Here is a 20,704-nt window from a genome sequence, read left to right as displayed (position 1 = left end):
GTGCTCCTTCCAGCTATCTTGCAGACTGGTTATCCTGGTGCTACTCCCACCGCCAACCCTCTGCCTCCCTATCGTACAGTTAGGCAGGTGCACATGTTCAGCCACTGCTTTGTAACTGGTGCCTGGCAGCAGCTGGACTAAGATGGAGGAGCTAATGGACAAGCATCTGGCACAGCTCTTCTTACTGCCAGGAGCGCTGCCTGCTAAACAAGCATGTCCCTGCTGCATCGCATCTCTGCTGCTCTGCTATTACCAAGCTGTTCTGTTTCCTCCTCATCTTTTGGACCAAAAGGGGAGGTGGTGGACAGCTGAGCAGGATGAACTGGGGAGGGAGCAATGCGTTTTCCCTTTCTTCTCTCTTCCTAGCCAGGAACTGATTCACAAGAACATTAGGTGCTGCCTCGGGGCTCAACATTTGAGGCTGGAGCCAAGCCAAAACCAAAGAATTTCATCCAAACCCAGAGCCTCCATGTGGTATTGATGAGAAAGCTAACTTCTATTGTGGATGAATAGAGCTGATATGTTTGTTTTTGTACAGTTAGATTTCTGTATACAATAATGAGAAAAGATGAGCACATTTTGCTTATATCATTTTAGATATTTGCATTTGGGGGTGGCAATTTATTCTGGGTTGGAGGCCACAAGATAGATTTTTGTCTGGTGGCAGGTCAAAGATTTTCTGGTGATGCAATGGTATCACTGGGGAGGATGAGACTGAACATTTCTGGCTAATTTTTTTTTGCTTGATCTGGAGACTTGGGGAGAATTTAAGGGTGGAGATGGGAGATTTTGTGTTCCCATTCCTACCCCAAAACACAATCCCCCAAAAGAGCAAAAACCATACCCCCCCAAATTAAAGTCAAATGTAGGCAGTGTCATTTTAGGGTGTTTGGAGGGGACCATAAAGGGGAGGCTGTAGGCTGCCCACCCTATGTTATATAAAGGTGTGCAATTTTGTTATACAGGATAGCCAATAATGTGTAAATTCTGTTCTTCCCCTTTAAAGTTGTTCACATCAAAGTCTATAATTGAAGTGCTGTAATGTACAAAGTGTGTTTGTTTGCACGTCATCCAGCTTTCACAACTGCCCAACACTATTTTTATGCTCTATGACAGGTAGTATTTCTTCAGCTGTTTCCCCCCCCTTTGCCTTGATTTCTGGCTATCAGCCAAGTGGATACAATTCTCTTCAGGCAGTTAATTACTCTACATCTCTTTTAGAGCAATGACAAAAATTAGATATCGTTGCTATATGCCTCTTCCCAGTAGGAAAAAAAACCCCTCAGGTTTCAAGCAGGAAGAAATAATATTCAGCGTTAATATTATCAACAGCAGCAATGCTATTAAGTAATAAGGTTTCTCTTTTACATCCACATTTCTAAAAGTCTGGTTTGTTGTTTTAATTAACATGAAAAGTTTTTTTTGGCAGACTGAAGCCTCAACCTGAAGTTTATTCAGTAGAGAGTATTATAGCTGCAAAATTTCTAATGTTACACAGCAGTGTAATGATTTAAAGTAGAATGATTTAAATATCAAGGCAATCAAATGGTTCAACTGATTTTATTTAGAATGGGTCCAATGCAATTTTCCATTTGAGTTCCACATTTCAGATTCACCCTTTGTATTCCTCAGAACATTATATTAAGTCTTAAAAACCTGTTTAATATAAGAAGGAATGTGAATCCTTAGTACCTGCTGGACATTTACATATGATTCTGACACGGGACTCAAATGTACTTGTTTTTTTATGTTGGGAAAGGAAATCCAGGCATGCAAATAATCCTAAAGATGCCTCATTTTTTTAAAAAAAAATCTGACTTAGCTTTTGTAACAGGTCTATCATTTCAAACTGAGTACCATGCATTTAAGGTTAAGTCTTCTGCAATCTACTTTTGGCCACTGCAGAAGTAAACAGAAAAATATGCTCATCCTACTGGGAAGATGAGAATTATTTGGCCACCAATTTCCTTGCAACCTCTTGCTCATGGGCTCATTCCACTTCTACCTGACCTTCATGGGATCAGACTGGTTTTACTGGTGAACAACTGCACTCCACATATCACCACAGCTAGCACATTTTGACCAACGGAGTGCTTTTTGTTTTAAATACTAGACTTTGTGTCTTTGCTAGAATTCTGACTTTTTTTTATGAACAAAAGGTCATGTTACAGAGCACAAATGAGGTCTAAAATTCAGCCACAGCAGACCACAGCTCCACAGAAAACACATCTTCAAGGTAGGTTGACCTGCTTGAAAAAAGAGATTAAAAACAGCACAGCAAATATGGATCTTCAATGCAATGCTTCCCTAATTAAATATGAACGGCTTCATTTCACATTTAAATGAACTAAGCAACAATGGATGGAATTTCCACTATCACCAGTTGTTGTTGCTGTGCCATGGGAAAAAGCAGGTGACAATGTGGCTCAGATGGAAGAGGGCGACAAGGTCGACAGGGGCCAGTGATACAATCTCAGCATCTGCACTAAAGTGACGTAAGATGATCAACTGATCATTCACCAGTTTCAAAATATAATCTTCTACAGCATTTCCTTTCCTTCCCTTTGTAAACAGATCTGCTCATAAATAATTTGGATGTCTCCATGACATTCATGATACTTAACAGAAGCTGAAGTAGAAAAGGATGGATGTGGTATACAGCATCGAGAAAATGTCAAAAAGTACTTCATTTTTGTGGTTGTGTTGTTTAGTGTCTGATGAGTGGGTTGCAAGTAGTATCAGCCGTCGGACACGGGAGGAGTGACCCACCCATATTTTTCATGGGTCTTCACCAAGCTCTTAAAAGTTGCTTCGGCTTCCTTACGGCTAAAGGACTTTTTTGATTTTCCAGCTTTTCTGCAGATGCGGCCCTGAATGAAAGAAAGTAACCAAGAGAAGAAAATCAGGAATCTGGTAGATATACATGTGCCATTCCACAGATACTGACAATAGTACCACAGTTCATTAGTTACTGGGGCTCGCCCATCTACAAAACTTCTGTTTAAGCCAAATTTCTGAGAGTTTTGTTTTTACCACAAAATTCTTTAGTCCTCTCACCTGTTACCATCTGTGATTTTTGCTCACTTCTGCCTTAGGAAATGCATGGGAGAACAATTATCCACCACATTTACTTTCTAAGCATTCCACAGAGCTATTATTATAAATAGAATGCTAGAGGCTGTTATTTTACTTTGTACTATGCCGGTCTCCTATTTGCATATTTTGAAATCCAAATACATGAAATCAGGTGGAAATACACCCTGTTGCCTACCTCTTTTATAGACTGCCTTGTGTTGTTATTGCACAATTGTCAGAGACTATAAGGAGAGAATCAGGTGGAAACAACACAGTAATTTAGAACTTTAAAAAGCATTTTACCCATCTTTCTAAAAAGGCATTAATTCATAGCTCTACCACCTGTCTTGAAAGTCTTCCTTAGAGAAAAGAAGACGTCACACCCCCAACAGTCTTCTCCAGGCCTCCATGTCTCTGCTTCGATGTCACGATATCCACTCACCTAACACCCATGTTACATCTGCTAGTGACTCACTCAACATCATTATTTCTCCCATGGAATGTAGGAAGAGTGGTAATAAAAGCATTATCCCCTTCTTGCTCCTCCAAAATTGTACTGGGGGAAGGTAAAAGTCTTTAAAATATACTATTCTCCTTTACACTCAGGAACCCCACAATTCTGTGTGCAAATGCTAGGGAGGGGAGATGTTGGCTTCTTAAATCTTTGGCCACTCCTAGAGGGCAGGGTAAGGCAGTTTTATTCGTAGAATGGGAGACTATGCAAAAGACCCACAGTTGGAAAGATAACAACAAAAACCATCTTTATTCTTTGCATTTTCTTCATCCCTTGACAGCTTTGTAAGCCATAGCTAAAGTTCTAAGCTAGGTTACATGACTTTGAAAAAAAGTAAGTTAGGAAATAGAAGCAGAGATTCGGGGAGCACCTTCTGTGAACTTGGAATGTTCTCCCTTTAAATAAACAAAATGTGCAGAGCAAAGAATAATTCCTTGGGGTGTACCCTAAAGCCTATAGTTGAGCTGTGGGGGGGAGGGGGGAAGAGGTCTATTTTACTAAAATGTTGCCACTTTCCAAAAGATACACCCATTCCCCTGTTTTGATTATTTACTGGGCCCAGACAGCTAATTCTGTATTCATTTTCTAATTTTTGCTTTTTATAACTTTTATTTGTTCAAATCACATACATGATCAATATGAATCACCAAGTTTTGTTCCAGAACAAAGATGGGCAGAGTGGTCTACTTTGTTAAAGAACCACTTAGCTCTCGATGATTGCTGGACTTCTTATTAAAGAGTACTGGTTTAGGTGAACCTTAGTCTCAATCTGTAAGTATATATTACATTCCTAAGCAAGTGTGCATACTCAGGATCATTTAAAACAGTTTAGTTATGCCTTAAATGTTAAAAAGTAAACTTACCTTGAAGCTGAGTTTAATTCCAGGTGACTTACACGGGCACATTCTTGGAAGTTTTCTTGGCATGATATGGCAATGGCTTGCCATTGCCTTTATTCATGATTTTTTAAAAAATCTTAAATCAAGCCTGCAGCCTTTGGTGTTTATTCCCTTACTAACTAGGGCCAACCCTGCTTATCATTCTTGATCAGCTAGCATCAGACAGATGCTGCCATTTGGTACAGCAGCTAAAACATTAAGACACTTGAATATAAAGATTTAGAGCACCCCAAATATGAGATGTAGAATACACATGCATTTTTCTGTAGAGAGGGACATCTTAAAAACACTAGACTGAACTCAGCAAATCCCAACTCTAGATTAGAGTATCCTAAAGTCCTATTGTTTTTCTATACAAACTAAGTCTTAGCAGGAGGCAGCACTTGGACAACCTTGTTTGAGTTCTGAAACTAAGCAGGGCTGGGCCTGTTTAATACTTGGGTGGGAGGTCTCCAGAGAATACCAGAGGTGTAGGCTAGACTGGGAAATCCAAAACAAAAAAAAATCATTCTGGACAAAGGCAAAGGCAAAGGCAAACCACTTCTTATTGCTGCCAAGAATACTACATGGATATGCCCATGAAGTCACCAGGAGTCAAGCTTTACTTGAAGGACACTTTATTTGATACATGTACACTATTTTATTTTTGTACCACTTAATTGTCATGTCTCCTTCAAAGAAACTTCAAACTGCTGTTTGCTAGAATGCAAGAATTTTGTAATGATCCCTGGCATCAGAGGGCTACATTAACCAGAATTCCCTGAGGTAAGAGAATCCAGTTTAGGTCTAAGGTTCAGTCATGCTTAGTATATCTGTACAGAGGAAAGATGTCCAGGGACACGAATTTCCGAAAGGAAAGACAGAGGTAGGAGGCAAAGAGAAGAGACAAAGTAAGCAAGCAAGGAACTAAAGAGTTTAAGATAAAGTTAAAAGCCAGTTTATTCATCTAGCAAATTGGAAATGTCATACACACATGCACACAAAACTACCACCTGCATGAGGCAATATCCTACATGAAGTCTAGTGGAGAAAATAAATCTAACAATCAAAATGGAGACTACCCCTCCCACCCCAGACTTTTGGATATGACCAGGGTCAAACCCAGTTCATCTCTCCCTAATCCTATCAGACCCAAATTGACCCTCCCTGCCCCAGAGAAAGCCCCCCCCGCAATCCCATCTAAACCAAAGAACAGAAGCCTCCTCGCCAGCTCACAGCCCAGCCCAAGGGCAGCACTAACAAAGGAACTGCAACCTGGAGAACCCCCAACCTTCCATCCTCCATCAGCCGATGACCTCAACATTCCATCTCCTTCACAATGGACTTCCTCAGATCTGCTGCCCGCCGGAAAGGCTCACTTCGCCTAACAGTAGAACACCCCCTGCCCAGGCACACTGACAAGGACCTGCCTAGCTTCCCCAAACTGACCAGCCAACAGGTCCCCAGGATTTCCCACCTTGTAGCCCTCAACTTCTATAAAAATCTTTGCTTTTCCATTGTTTGGAAAGTAAGCACCCAACGATCAACATGGTTCTTCTCCTCAGTGTTGTGCTCCTTCTTCAGACTGAATCCACAACAGAAGTTATTTCACACAAAAATGCATTCCTAATTTTTCACCAAGTTAGATAATTGTGAGTCAGACATTTCTAGCATTCTACTACAATCTTCTTCCTGCCCATTCCTGGATTACAGGACTGTGGTCCTTCTTCTCCTGGCATTGGTCTTATGAGAAGCTTTAGTTTAACAGAAGCCTGTGTGAAACTCTGGACTTATAAAACCACTTTGTCTCTGCTTGCTTCTTGATATCTCAGGATCTCTATGGGTCTTTCCTAACTACTGAATTAAATTATTGTCCACACATCCTTGAATTGGCAGAAAGCAATACTAGCATGAAATTGCTATCCTCATTGCGGATCTATTGCCTGGGAAGAGTCACCTCACTCCCCCAGCACCACCACCACCACCAGATAATAAGCAAAAAAGCCTAATAGATTTATACCCCTTGAGGTTGTGCTTAAGGGGTTGGAATAAGGGGGGAAATACTACTTTAATAACAGTACAGCTTATAATGACTTAAGGCTGTTTCCCTAAGGGCTGGAGATGAGATAAAGGGAATGTCATGGAAATGTGGGAGAAAACTCCTGTTGTCAAGGAGCAAGTGTGTCGTGGGTAGATGGAAGTGGGGACACAGCCCATGAGTGACTCAGAATATGTAGTGAAATGAATTAGTACTTGTGTTTATATGTTAACATCTTTCCCACCCCCAGCTGAAAGGAGAGAGACTAATAAAGAAGCAAACATTGGTTAGATACAGAAGGAAACTGAGAGAAAAGGAATGGTAGAATGGAAGGCAGCTTTGCAGCTCCCTATCTTTGGGGACCTGCACAGGGAAGTCTGCTGCCCTGTTAACAAATGCTATGAACTTCCTGAAGAAGTTTACCACTCAGCAAACACTTCTTTTAACCATGCTGGGTTCATACAATACATAATCCTAGGCTAAAAACATTGTGTTTTACCAACAATACTTTAATGACCAGATTCCAACTTCATACTAGGCCAAAATCAAACAAACCTCATCAAAAGTGACAAATGCTGTCAAGGACTCGTTATCCTTCTTAGAACTGCCATTTGTACTTGGTGGGAAAAAAATAATAATCAGTTTATAATAACTGCTCGTTCATGGCATCTACAGTCGGCTTTCTTTTTCAAAGTAGTGGCTAGAGTAACTGACCTGTGTTTGCGTTTCTTATGAGTTATTTCATTGACTGGAAACATTCTGCCTCCTGGTGTACTGGGAGCAATTTACTGAAAGTATCATTTCCAGCAAATTGCAAAATAATCTGCTGTGAAAACCCTGGAAAAAACCCTACAACAATTGCTCTGACTTTGGGGTACATGGACTGGAGGAAGAACTCATCAGTGCTCAGGAGGATTTTAAATTTACTGACTTTCTAATTTTGGCCTCTGCTCACCAATACTTACATGTCCCTTCTATCACGAAGTTCTTTATGGGAAAAGTACTTGTTTCACAAAAAGCATATATGTTTCCTTTTCTATATGGCTTCATAAATCCCCTGCCCTCTGCCGAAGAAATGAATTTCCAAAGCTTTTTGTTTAGATTTCTGTCTAGGCCAGTGCTTTTCAACCTTGGCAACTTTAAGATGTGTGGACAAAGGGATTATGAAATAGTAAGATTTTGATAATAAAATACTATGTTGAATAAGAAAAGACCTGGACTTCAGCATTTAAGCAATTCTTGAAAATAGAGGACTATATTGCATAGAAAAAGTCCATCCTTTACTCATCTTAAGTACTTCACACATACATATGTAGATATATATTGGAAACACAAAGCCCCTCTCTTTGATTTACTGTATTAGTTTTTATTTTCCATAATCTCATTAGTTTCAATATCAAATCCTCTTGACAGTTCTGCTCATGAACTCAAATCCCAGTCCATACAATACCTTCTAATATTCACTAGGAGCAATTTCTCTTATATGTACTGGTTCACTCTCACTGCCTCCCCTTTAAGTCTCTGTTCCCAGAACTCACATGGCAAGGCAATTCCTACAGGAATGGTCCTGTTGCATCCAATTTTCAATAACAAGCTGGGAGTGTTCTTGTCTGTTTGCTCTCTCTCTTTCCCTTCCCTTTCCTCAGCAGATACTCATAGGAAGTTGTGAGCTATACTGCTCTAAAAGGTAGTAACTCCCAGGGTTGCACAAAGGTCCTCTTCTGATGGCACTAAGCAGGCCATCTGCAATTTTCTAGGATAGCTGACAACAGTTGAATAGGAAACTCAAATTTAAGCAGTGTTGAATGCACAGTTGAATTAAGAAGTAAACACGATAACTTATCCTGTGAGTAAATATATTAACTATTTAAAAGTCATCTGAAAAGGAGAATTCTATAAAACCACAAATTGCTTACCTATTCTATTACCTATTTTCTATGCTGATTTCTGATTTGATTTTAGCATGAATTTGATTTTTTCCATTACCAGAACCTGTTCAAAATAGGGAAAGGCATATATGAAACAGTGGCAGACACACTGATTATTACACTTTTTGAAATAAATGGCAACAGACTAAACATGGGATTGAAACCATCACTGCTACTCTTTGAGCTACCCATTCAGAATGCAAATTCAAGAACATGGATCTCTAACAAAAACCTGAAAAGCAAAGGGTAAAGAGACAACCTATAGCACAACAGGAAAGGTGACATTCCCCTGCCCAGCAACTTACCCCCTATGCAGGAAAGACTCTTGATCACTCATTATCATGTTACTCAGAAATAGGATTGGATCTGCCGATTCATAATCCAGGGGTTGCTAAAGCAGCACCTGTAGGCACATCACCCACAATTCTACTTGGAGATGGCATCTGCAGAACCCCAAAACTTTTTTTAAAAGACACTTTTTAAACTGCTGAAACCTTGCTAGATTCAACAATACACACATCCAATGAAATTTCAACAATTTTGCCTGAAAACTATTGGCTGGTTTGGTTTACTGATTCTGCAAGTAGCTTTCTTCAATTTAGCTATATTATTCTGAAATTTATTTTACATCATGGCTAAATAATGAAAGATGAGAATACTAAAATGTGAGTTATTAAAATAAGAATGTTTATACTCATTATTCATTAGAAAACTGTGTTGTAGAATTTTATGGCTTTAAAAATGAGGAAAGTAGGAAGAATGTCTTTATTAGTTTTGTATATTGAAGTTCCTTCAGGAGCTCAAGTACATATCACTCCAATAAATCCTGTCTACAATCAGTTGTGTACAAATCCTGCTACTGTCAGCAGGACTTAGCCAAGCACAGTGATGATAGTTTTCCATGTCTGCGTTTTCCTGAATTTATGAGCTTTCTAGGTTCATTGTAACCCTTCTTACTGTAGAGGTTTTACTCCTTTTTAGAGCTTTATCTGGAAAAACAACAACAAAAAAACCTTCCTCCCTTGAGCCACAAAGCTGTTTCTTGAAAGATGAACTTTTCATACCATTATCTGCATTCTGTCTTGTTCTGTAACGGAGGAGTGATTCTCCTCCCCTCTTCTCTGTAATTCTGCTTTGTAAAATAATTATGATGCAGTCTTTTTAGGCAGTAAGCAGCATCATAAACTTCTGAAGGTCTTTGGGACATTACATGAAAGGTCCTTGGGACATTACATGAAACCACATCTCATTTGGTTTCACAAGCGATTCGACCAAATCGTGACTTGATCCTAAAGTTAGATTTGGAATGGTCACCTTATGTGCATTCTCACAAAACTGATGCCTGGGGCCAGTTACGAAGCACTTAATTTACCTGAAGGCAAACTGGTGATTGTCCCTACCCCTCTCCGTTTGATTCTTTCAAGACTTGTTCATCACCTCGATGTACTCCCTTTTTCTGAGAAAGCGAGTTTTTAAACACAGTCTTCTAAGTGAAAGAATGGGCTGCAGGCTTGTATGAGTTTTATTTTTAAAGAAAACCATCAGGGTATTTGTGGGACCCAAAAGCATTCTGGAAATAAAGATCATTCTTAAAGTTGGCACTTTGCCTCGCTGTATGTTTTATTATACATCCAATTACATTTTTATTTAAAAGAATCTAAAACAAAACCTGATGGACTCTGAAGCCTGGCAAATATTATGGGAGGTCTCTGGGGGTATTACGCTGGAGACCAAACTTTATGTAATTTCTATTCATTTCAGTGGTGCTTGCACCAGAGGACTTACTGCCAGATTGTACTCTTTTTTTACGCACACTTATTTAGAAATAAGTCCCATTGACTTCAATGGAAATTCTGAATAGGCACGCATTGCAAGCCTCCTGCTGTCAAGATAATTCCATGGGAGGCAGGCCAATGTTAATCATGATAACTAAATGAAGCTTCACATTCCAAGACAGTATAGCACCGAGTGTTAAACAAAGAGAACACACCATGGAAGAGGCAGGGATATTATTCAGTATCCTCCAAAAATTCTGGATTACAACCCCTATAATCCCTTTTCATTGGACATGGTGACTAGAATTGATGGGAACTTCTGGAGGTCACTAGGTTCTTTTGAGCCCTGGTTATAAGCTTCCCCAAGTTTCAGCTGGCCAATTTTGGATGGGGATGCTGAGCTCCCCAGCCTAATGCTTTCTAGATGTCCTGGACTTCACCTCCCAGAATTCTCAGCCAATATGATGAGTGCTGGCTAGGTAGTCTTAACAGTGGAAATCCAAAACTCAGGAAGCCATCTAGTTGGCAAAACCTGGGATAGATGATCCTAATGTCTTATGTATTAAAAAACAAAACAAAAAACTATCACCACTGCCTAATTAAAATGATAGAAATGATTCTAAAGAACACTGGAGATCTTATAAAATGCTACATGTTGTCAATTTATAAAGATAACACAAAAATGACCACTGTACATTCCAACATCTCTCCTGGCAGATGAGAAAAGCTAATTCGAATGGAATCAGTGTTTCTCGCACTGATCAGAGCTCTTATGCAACAGAATGATCAAGGTTACATAATGCAGAGTGGCTCTAAATGCTTGACAGCAGTTACTCAGATTATCATGAAGTCATTGACCACGCTGTACTATTAATACTAACTCCTTTTTTCTGGTGCCATTTTTAATAAGAATAAAACTTTACGTGGAGTTCTTGGTGCTGTCTGAGCTTGGTTGTTTGCTTGCAGACATTTCATTACCCAACTGGGTAGCCTCACCAGTGGTCCTATATTATTGTGCTCAAAGGTTATATACCTGTTTACAATAATTTATTTCATTTGTTTCCCTTGGCTGTTTAATAATATCAAGATAGGTCTCCTGTTTTCTACTAAAAATATAGGAAATAAAAACATTGCAGTGTGAATTACTAGCAGATACAGAGTGTCCTGTTCTTATCTGCTCAGAAAGAAGAGCCACTTTATTTAAGCAGACTTTCTCCTTAGTACACGCCTTTAGGATTTAAACTTCAAAAGCCTTATTAGACTTTGGCTGATCCTGAGAATCTAAGCAGTCTGTGGTATTTAGGAGACCATAAAAAAGCCCAGAGCCGTGGTCTATACAGGAATGTTGAAAAAAATATTCCAAAAGGCAGTGGCCAGCCAATTCTCTGCTGTTGCCATGAAAACAGCAGTTGAGATCAACTTGAAGGAGTTTTTATCTTGTAATATTTTTTAACCTAAAGGAAGCATTTTTCAGTTATATCATAAAAATTGCATTTCTGATTCTCTTCCCTGCTATAATTGAAGAGGGAATTACTGAAAGCTTATCATGTGTTAAAATGCATATTTAAATCATCCAGTTAAATTTTTAATTTTAAAATGTTCATTCCTTATTTATGTATTTGTGAAAGATAACCTTCCATTAAGGGGTGGAGCAAAGCTGGAATAAAGGAATAAGCCACTACATTTTTAAGGCACTGTGAATTTGTTCAGTCTCTTTTTCAATGACAGTGAGTTGTTTGATCGCTGGGAGTCAATGGAATCTGATCTCTTTGGGCAATACAGAGCAAAGGATAATCTCATTAAAATAAGAACCATGAGGTGAAAGCCATGAAGTGAAGCTAAGATTAAGGAGATAAAGTTAATTTATCTTTAAGATATCACAAGAGTCATTATCTGTTTTTGGAAGAGTAATGGTTGAGTCACAGAAAGCAATTAAGTAGAAGCCTATTTTCTATTTGCCAGGCTATAAAAAACTCAAGCACAACTGATTACATTAGGTGTAAAGGGATATGAATTTAGTCATGTAAGTAATGAAATATGACACAATACATTTGTTTAATTAAATGTACAAACACTTTTTCCCCAAATGGACAAATATTTACAGAATATAAATATTTATAAATATTTATAAATAAGTATTTAAATACTTATTTCAAGGAAACAAAATCACCATTCTTTACTGAAGAATTTTGGAAAGGGAGGAACAGGGTTGTACTCAATGATGTCATACTGCTCACGGAAGCATTCTGCCAATGGGATGGAAATGGATTGCTTGCAGCAGGGAAACTCCTATTTAGTGGATCATAATCTTGGATGAAGACTATGGATTGCTGGAATGGCATTTTATGACAAATAATGCAATATTGTCTAATACTCGAAAATCTGTTTCCCTAAGGTTTTTCTCATAAAGGGAGGCAAAAAAAAAAAAGAAAAAAAAAAGACACACGGCTTCGTTTTTTGTCCTTAATAAAAAGAAGCATCAAACACTCTGAAATCCGAGAAACCCATATTGTATATTGCTCACCAGGCAAAAAATGTATTTTCTGACTAATGGAATAAAATAATTGGATTGTGTTTTGGCAGACAATAACTAGATAAATGTATTGATACTTTAAGTAAGGAAGGTGGATAATTTAAATTTATGCAATGTAGATAATTGTTTAGGACAAGTTATAATAGAAACTTGATTTAAACCAACAAACAGATCAGTCTCTTGGTGATTTAAATGATACTTTTACTTGTTTTAGAAAATGGTGCATATTTAATGGAATGTTCTTTATTGGTGTATTAATAATGTATTCAGGATGTTAACTAGTAGTTTATCATGCAGTATACTCCCCTGTTAGGGTAATTATTTTAACATTTTAGGTTATTTTATAAAATATTTGACCTTAACAGAATAATTCCAGGTGGATTTAATTATAAATAACTATCCTACTTAATATTACCTGCCTATTAGAGAGCTGAAGGCAACCAATGACTGCTGGACATTGCCCCTCTATGGAGGAACATTACTGCAAGTGGGAGACTGACCTGGTCCTTATATTTCTCAGCAACCACAGGGAATTTGCTGCCTTCCTCTTTGCCACAAAAGGAACTGGCATGAGCAAGCCTGAATTTGTTTGTAATGCAGGCCAACTTGATTGTAGGTCAGCTTGGAGATATACAGGTAGTCCTTGGGTTACAACCATTCATTCAGCGACCATTCAAAGTTACAATGGGACTGAAAGAATGGTACTTATGACCAGTGCTCAGAGTTCTAGCTGTCGCAGCATCCCCACAGTCACGTAATCACTATTTCCAATGTTGCCTGCCAGCTTCCCACAAGCAAAGTCAGTGGGGAAGCTGGCAGGAAGGTGGAAGTCGTGATCGCATGAGGTCATCACTTAATGACCTGTACAGTTCTCACTAACAACGGCAACCAGGTCTGCTAGAATTGCTATTGCTAAGTGATGTGATCATGTGATGTCATCCTTTACGGCTAAATTGCTTAGTGATGGAAATTCCAGTCCCAGTTGCTATTATAATCTGAGGATTCCCTGTAATAGGATACAGCGGGATATAATTATTCCATATTGGTGATTCCCAACATCTTCCTTCATGTGGACCACTACAACACTATTACAAAGGCTTTGAGAGCTATTGTATGAGCTCAGTGATCTGGTAAGATTTTTGTCTATATATATTTTGGAATCAGTGCCAGAGATCTACAGTACTCCCAATTCACCAGTTGTAGTGTTCCTAGCCAACTGGTTAGAGACCACAGGAACACAGAACTTATGCTTAAAATATTAAATACTATGAAGATTTAAAACAACCATCTGAATTCTCCATGAGGTTAAACAAGAGTAAATATTTATAAAGACCTGGCTCTGCCTGTGTGCACGGGGCAATATGGACTCTAACCGTCCTTGGGGGTGGTTAGCACCCTGACGACACTCCCTTGAATTATTCCCCAACTTTCCATCTTGCTTGGAAGCTATTTATTATTAGGTCTGTTTTATATTGTATTTGAATGAATTTTATTTTTGCTGTAAACTGCCAGAGTCCTTCCAACGAGATGGGTGGTGACAAATTTGAAAAATAAATAAAATAAAATAAAATAATTTGGAAACTAACCAAAATGAAAAGGTCATTCAAGGTAGTTAAAAAGGAAAAAAAAATTACTATGCATCCTAATTCAGATAACCACTCTGGATCCTATAGAGAGGGTTTCAGGCAACCTATCATTTTTTATCCAAGTATTTATCTACTACTTGTCATGTAAAACAGCCTGATGCAGCGTACAATATGAACATGCAACAAATATAATATAAAATATTAAATATAAGCAATGCCCATGAACAATACATTAGTATTATCTTGAGATGTCCAATGTTTTCAGCAAATCACAGCATGCTTCATTTTTTTGTGCAGAGAGGTGAGGGGTAAGTGGGAAAAGTATTTGGAGAATAGGCACCATGACAGAAAAAACTGCTTACCTGATTGATGCTAATGAATATCTGTAAATGAGGAAAAGAGTGACCAGCAGCAGCTAAATGGGAGAAAATATCTGCTTGGGTAGCCTGGTCTTACCAGTTAACACCCAAACCTTCATTCCAGTGCAGTAGTAAGGGTAGCACTGGCAGTAGGCCAACTTTGCTACGAGTCTGCAGGTACTCATGAGTTAAATAGATAAAATGTTTATATTATATATGGGGCCACTAGTATTAGCAATGATTCCTATGGTGTCTGTCTGCCATCAGAACAGACATTGCTGACCAATTAAATCAGCCTTCTCACTGAAGCCTCCAACGATGTTTCAGAGAGTCTGGGGACTTTCCAGATAATCTGTGTAGCGGGGTACTTGAGTGAAGGCAAAGAGGATGAATGCCCCTTGCATGGTGTTATAGTATATAATACAGGACTGAACCCACAGCAGCCAGAGTTGCATTCCAATGCAATTTTAAGATTCTGTCCTTTCATTTAATAGGTTAATAAAGGGTTACTGATTTAGTCTTAAGACATTAATAGGCTTAATGTGCATTAATGCAGCTTTAATTTTTTAACAAGAAAATTGCTCATATATAAAGATTTAATTTTTTTATTTATGAAATTTATACACTGCCTCAATCCTCTCAGACTCTGGTCAGTTTACAGTAGATATAATAAAATACAAACAGCTAATTTAAAATATTAGAATCTTTTAATTAGTCATCTGTTTCTATCCATTTTGTAAACAGATGAAAGTTTTTAGAGGTTGAAACTAAGCAGTAATATTTCCAAGCCTTCTGCTAAATGCTTGAGATAGTGGACTGGCACAGGGGAGAGTTGAGTTGTAATCCACCCTCAGCCACAGGAACTCACTGGGGGAGCCTGGGTCAGTCACTCTCAGCCCACCCTACAGGATGGTTGTTCTGAGGGAAATAGGAAGAAGTGCTACTGACTCAAACACTTTGAGCTCCTGAATGGAAGAAGGGATATCAATCTAATAAATAAACGTCTAAAAAACAAAGGGCACAACCTAACAGAAAAAAATTCAAAACAGTGAACCAGGGCATTAACATTTCCCCCATTTCAATGGGATTTAGGCTGAAAAACTTATCTGTGTTCTATTAATTACTGTCCAATCCTTCAGACTGCCATTTGAAAAGCAGAGAAATGCTAGGAAAAATCTTCAAGCTGCAGAAGTGTATATACCAACATTTAAAACAATCCCTTGAAAATAGGGGCTGCAACAGTTAGTATTAAAGGAAGTGCCAAACTGAATTTAAAGTAGCAGAAATTTGCTTTGCTCTGTAATCACAGATACATTTCTAGAGAGTAACGGACATAAAACACATTAAGATCTTGATGCTATTCTCCGGATAGGACTTGACAGGTTACAGTTAAGTAGTGTCTGTTTTTATATAGTCCTTGAGTTCTCCAGGTCTGAGCCTCAACCAAGATCCCAGGGTAACAGGTGAGGGCTGGGCATCCTGAGCAGTGGCTACCAGTGGCTTCCTTGCTAAGTAGGCCAGCACTGTCCAATGGCCGCTGTGCCCCTTGGCCTGCAGGCCTGCCAGCCATGCCCACAGAGGAGGAAGAGGGGCCGAAGAGAAGAAGTTTGCTGGCTCCTGATTTAGACCAAAGCTCTACCTAGTCTGGCTCTGTGCTTCCAAAAGGAGCCAGTTAAATGCATATATCATGAAGCTAATCACCTTATTAGTTCACCTCATTTGAAGAACCTGCTCTTATGCCCACATCTGTACAAATCAATAATGGTTCCCCTCTCCCTTTTTTTTAGCCATCACAGGTAGTTGTCATAATATTACTTTGTGGCAAAGAATTGTGTAAGTTATTTTTCTACAGTCTATATTCTGTCAATCAAGACTTTATTGGATAAATTCTTGTGCTTTGAGAGACAGTGAGTGAAAGTAAAAGGAGGTGAGTGTATAACTACTCTCTATTCACTCATGTCAGATTAATTATAATTGCAATAATTTTTGTTCTTTTTGTATAGAATTGCCTTTCATTAAACCAGAAGAAAAATGCTTGGAGCACTGTATAAAAGAAATTCACTAAAGCAGACATCTACCTTCCCTTTCAGAAAGAGTTGTGGACCACAACAGACACCTCTTCCACTTCCAGAATCCCAAAGGCCAGCCACTATGATGTAAGCTAGAACAGGAGAGGTGTCTGAAGATAACCTTGATGAAGATATATAGGAGCCATTAAGGGAAGCTAAATGACAATTTAGCCCTGGGGAAGGGGACAGCATGAGAAAGAAACTCAAACAACCCCACCTTGATTCTGTTTAGTATAAGAGGAGGCAAAAACTTCAGCAGGCTTTCAAGAATCTGTTATGATACCCTACAACAATAAAGTAGCATTTCTGTCTTCCTCATGGAGTCTGTTTCCTGACCTGGCCTACCTCAAGCATAGTTTATGGACTAAATCACACTTGTTGGGTATATGCTACATACTACTTCATAAATTCTGGTATAAAAAGTGACGGGTTGGGTACACAAAACGCTAAGCCAAACCCAAACCAATTATATGATGTCTTAGTGCTTTATATGAACTCAGCCCCAATTAAATCTCTTATATATGATCTCAGGCAGACTTCTCTGTGGTCTAGCAATATTGATATATCTACTAATGAGGTGATGAGAGTCCTTTACAATACTGCAGTGAAGCAAGCTAAGCCACACCTGGAAATAGTACAAGAGATACGCTGCAGCATCTTAGATAATCCAACTCAGGCACTTGGCTAAGACACATCAAGACCAAGCCATCCACAATACAGGCCGTCTGGGGCAGAAAATGTGACAGAAAATGTTGCTGGGATGTATTTACACCACTGTCAGGGGCCAGCTGAGAAAGGCCCCGTGTTTCATCCAACCAGACTCTTGTTCCACCGAGGCCATCTCTCCTCTCTCCTTGCTAGGAGACCCCCAAGCACCCACAACATTCCTCAACAGCGAGGAGACACTTCCTTACCTGGCCTTTCACAAGGCTGGCAGCAAACTGGCGCATGACAGCCTCAACGGTGTAGGCGCTGGACCACCCTCGGGGAGTGAGCAGCTCCATGCAGATGGCTCCGCCGTCGAGAACATAGCCGTTCTCCAAGCGTGGGCTGAGCACCCGCATGAAGGGCGGTGCGAAGGGGAAGTTGTCTGGGAAGGTGAGGTTGAGAAGGATGTATTCGGTGTTGGTCTCCTTCATGTCCTGCCACAGCACCGAGTCCTTGTCCACCTGGTGCAGCTTGACGTTCCAGTCGAAGAGGCTCTCGTCCACGAGCTCCACCGAGATGAAGCGGTCGCTCAGGCGGGCGATGTCCTGCAGCTCCTTCATCAGCCGTCGGGTGCGCACTTGTGTGCAGTGCGCCTGCCGGCTGGCCGGCACCAAAGACGTGGAGACCAAGGCCGAGCCGGAGCGGCTACCGCCGCTGCCCCCTCCCGAAGGCTGCTCCTTCCCGGAGCCCGCCTCCTTGCCGCCTCCGTGCTGCTGCGCTTTTTCCTTCCCGCCGTCGTGGCCCGCCGGCTGCTGCTGCTGCTTCGCCAGCTCCAGGACCTTCTTCGGCTTGTTGCGAGCCGGGCTGCTGCCTCGGCTGCTGCAGCTCTCTCGGCTGGGGCTGCCGCAGCCGCTGGCCGGCGTGCCTTGCAGCTGCGGCTTGTTCTTATGGTTGCTTTTGCCGCGCAACGAGGAGCCCTGCTGGAGGCTGCCGCGCCGGTGGTGGTGGTGGTGGTGGTGGTGCTTGGGGTCCTCCGTGTCCCTGTTGTGCAGACGAATCAGCCCGATTTTCCGGAGTAGAGTGGCCATGCTCCAACGGCCTCGGCTGGTCGCCGGAGCGGCAGGGGCTAAGCGCGTCTGGGCAAACAGCGGGAAGGGAAGACGGACCTCAGAGCGGCCACCTGTCCCAGCTAATTAAACCAGCAGCCCCGAATCCCGCGGAGCTCCAAAGCCGATCGAAGCAGAGGGGGCGGAAGGACGGAGAAAGGCGGGGGGGGGGGGGATGCGGTCTGGATGCTACTTCTGGCCGGGCTGCTCCCCCTGCCTCCTTCCCCGCCGCTCAGATCCCTCCTCTCACCAGCGCCGTCGGCAGCATTGCAGCATTCGAACCGCCTCTCCCGGAATCATCAAAGCTCCGCGACCGTGGCCATTGAATCCCACGTTGACAAGGAGGGGGAAGCACCCCCAGCACCCCCTTTACCTCCGCCCACTCGCGCAGGCACGCTGCTGGTGCCGCAGGAGGCCCCTCGCTTTCACAATAACCTTCAGGTCTTATTGACCGAAAATAAAAACGGGATCCTATCCGAGAACGATCCACCCCCCTTCCTGTTTGCGCGAATCAAAAATCACCCCCGGCGCACGGCACGGCGAGGGGAGAGGAGGGATCCCAAGTCAGGCTCCCTCCCGCACCGCTGGCTGGCAATGTCGGTCTCCTCGGGAAAATGTCCTCGCTCGCAAGCTTCTTCTCGCCCAACCGCGCTGCCCCTGGCTGGTGGCAAGCGGCACGGGTGGCCTTTCTCTCCTTTGTTCCGCCTCGGGCTTCTCCCGCTTGGAAGCCGGCAGCCGGCACCGTTTTGGACTGAAGGCGTTGACGCTCGGGAGTAAAAAGAAAAATCGCTGTGGGGAGGGCTGGGGAGTCGTCTCCGTCCCTGCGCAAAAGAGGGCGATCTTCTTTAACAAGCCTGCCGTCCTGCCCTGTGGTTCACCTCTTCGACAACAGAAGCGGGGGGAACCCGAGCCAGCCGCGCGGCGTGTCCTCCTCCTCCTTCTCCTCCCCCCTTGCAGGGTCTGCCGCGCTTCTGCAGCGGATCTGACATTACTGAGGTCGGGGAGGAGAAAAACCGGGCTAAACTCCGCCCCGCTACTCTGTATGCTCACGAAGAGGAGGTCCTAGGCAAAAGCTCACGTGGTGGCAGGCCGGGCTCTCCCTAGCTGGAGTGGAGGGGAGTGAGTAGGAATGATGTGGTGAGCAAGGGATGCGGGGGCGATGCGTGATTCTTTTCTCCTAGCCTCACAGCGATGATCCCCCCGCCCCTTCCGCAGTCACAGGTGCCGTGCAAGCAGCAAGCCATCTGCCTTCGGGTGGGTGGGTGGAATTGGTGGGCTTATAAAAATTACACTAACTTTACTAGGGATGCTTTGAAACCAAAGTTGATTGCATCTATTGTTAAGCGTGAAAGGGGACAAAATACAGCACGTCTGGCCCGCAGAGGTAATCGGAATTCACAACGATTTTCTTCCTTTCCCATAGAAGATCCATGTGTGAGCTGCAGAGCTGCCGGTGGTCCTGGATGGGGAAAAGACCTGGTACCTGTATTTTTGGCAGGCTGCCTTTTCTTAACACTTGACCGAATCCCCAACAAACAGAAAATAAAAATACAAAACCATGTTGTCTTATATTTAGTCTGTAGGGTTATATATTTGAATAATAGCCCCCTGGGTCCCATAACAACTTAAAGACTTAATGTTCATTTCTCTACAATATATTCTGAAGCAGCAGCACTGCTCATTTATTTACATGGCGTTATCAATTTACAGCTTATTTTGCAGAGTCACCTAGCTAAACACAATTTTACACAGTACGGGAGATCTTTAAACTTTGCAGCACTACACTGAATTGAACTCGAGACTTGTGGAAAGTGTCTCTTGGGAAATACATCTTAAGCCACAAGATGTCAGGTGATCCTCCGTGTATTTCAGAATCAGTTCATTTGTGATAGTGTACCTATTCATAGGCTGTAGTGCTCAGTTTCTCAACCTTAGCAACTCTAAGATGCGTGGACTTCAACACCCAGAATTCCCCAGCCAACATGGCTGGCTGGGGAATTCTGGGCGTTGAAGTCCACGCATCTTAAAGTTGCCAAGGTTGAGAAACACTGCTGTAGTGAGTGCCTCTGAATTACTCATCACAATTTAATCCTCATGGTCAGAACATGTATTTCTTGAGGTCAACTCAGCCACAAGACAATTGCTTAAATTCAACTGCTTTCAATAATTGACGTAGATCAAATCTCTCATATTGT

At 41.5% G+C, this 20,704-nt stretch overlaps 1 protein-coding gene across 1 annotated transcript; it reads right to left on the bottom strand.

Annotated features, from left to right (window-relative positions):
* Positions 1-1,540: 1,540 nt before the first annotated feature.
* UBE2QL1 (ubiquitin conjugating enzyme E2 QL1) lies at positions 1,541-19,505 on the bottom strand. Its single transcript, XM_088131487.1, has 2 exons — positions 17,670-19,505; positions 1,541-2,870 (listed from the first exon to the last, which is right to left on the bottom strand). Exons 1-2 carry the CDS (start codon positions 18,489-18,491, stop codon positions 2,739-2,741), a joined length of 954 nt encoding a protein of 317 aa, XP_087987613.1. The 5' UTR covers positions 18,492-19,505; the 3' UTR covers positions 1,541-2,738.
* Between the last annotated feature and the right edge of the window lie 1,199 nt (positions 19,506-20,704).

This window comes from Python bivittatus, unplaced genomic scaffold, assembly GCF_059951505.1.
Source record: "Python bivittatus isolate LINGU-HERP-01145 unplaced genomic scaffold, Pbiv_v1 ctg000960_np1212, whole genome shotgun sequence".
NCBI lineage: Eukaryota > Metazoa > Chordata > Lepidosauria > Squamata > Pythonidae > Python > Python bivittatus.
Note: the sequence above shows the minus strand (reverse complement) of the source record. Positions and strands in the feature narration are given on the sequence as shown.

Excerpts from the sequence above, each read along its gene's own strand:
- UBE2QL1 (XM_088131487.1), bottom strand. The coding sequence starts at position 18,491 with ATGGCCACTCTACTCCGGAAAATCGGGCTGATTCGTCTGCACAACAGG. Across the intron at positions 2,871-17,669 it reads CCAGCCTTGTGAAAGGCCAG|GGCCGCATCTGCAGAAAAGC; the intron begins GTAAGGAAGTGT and ends TCTTTCATTCAG.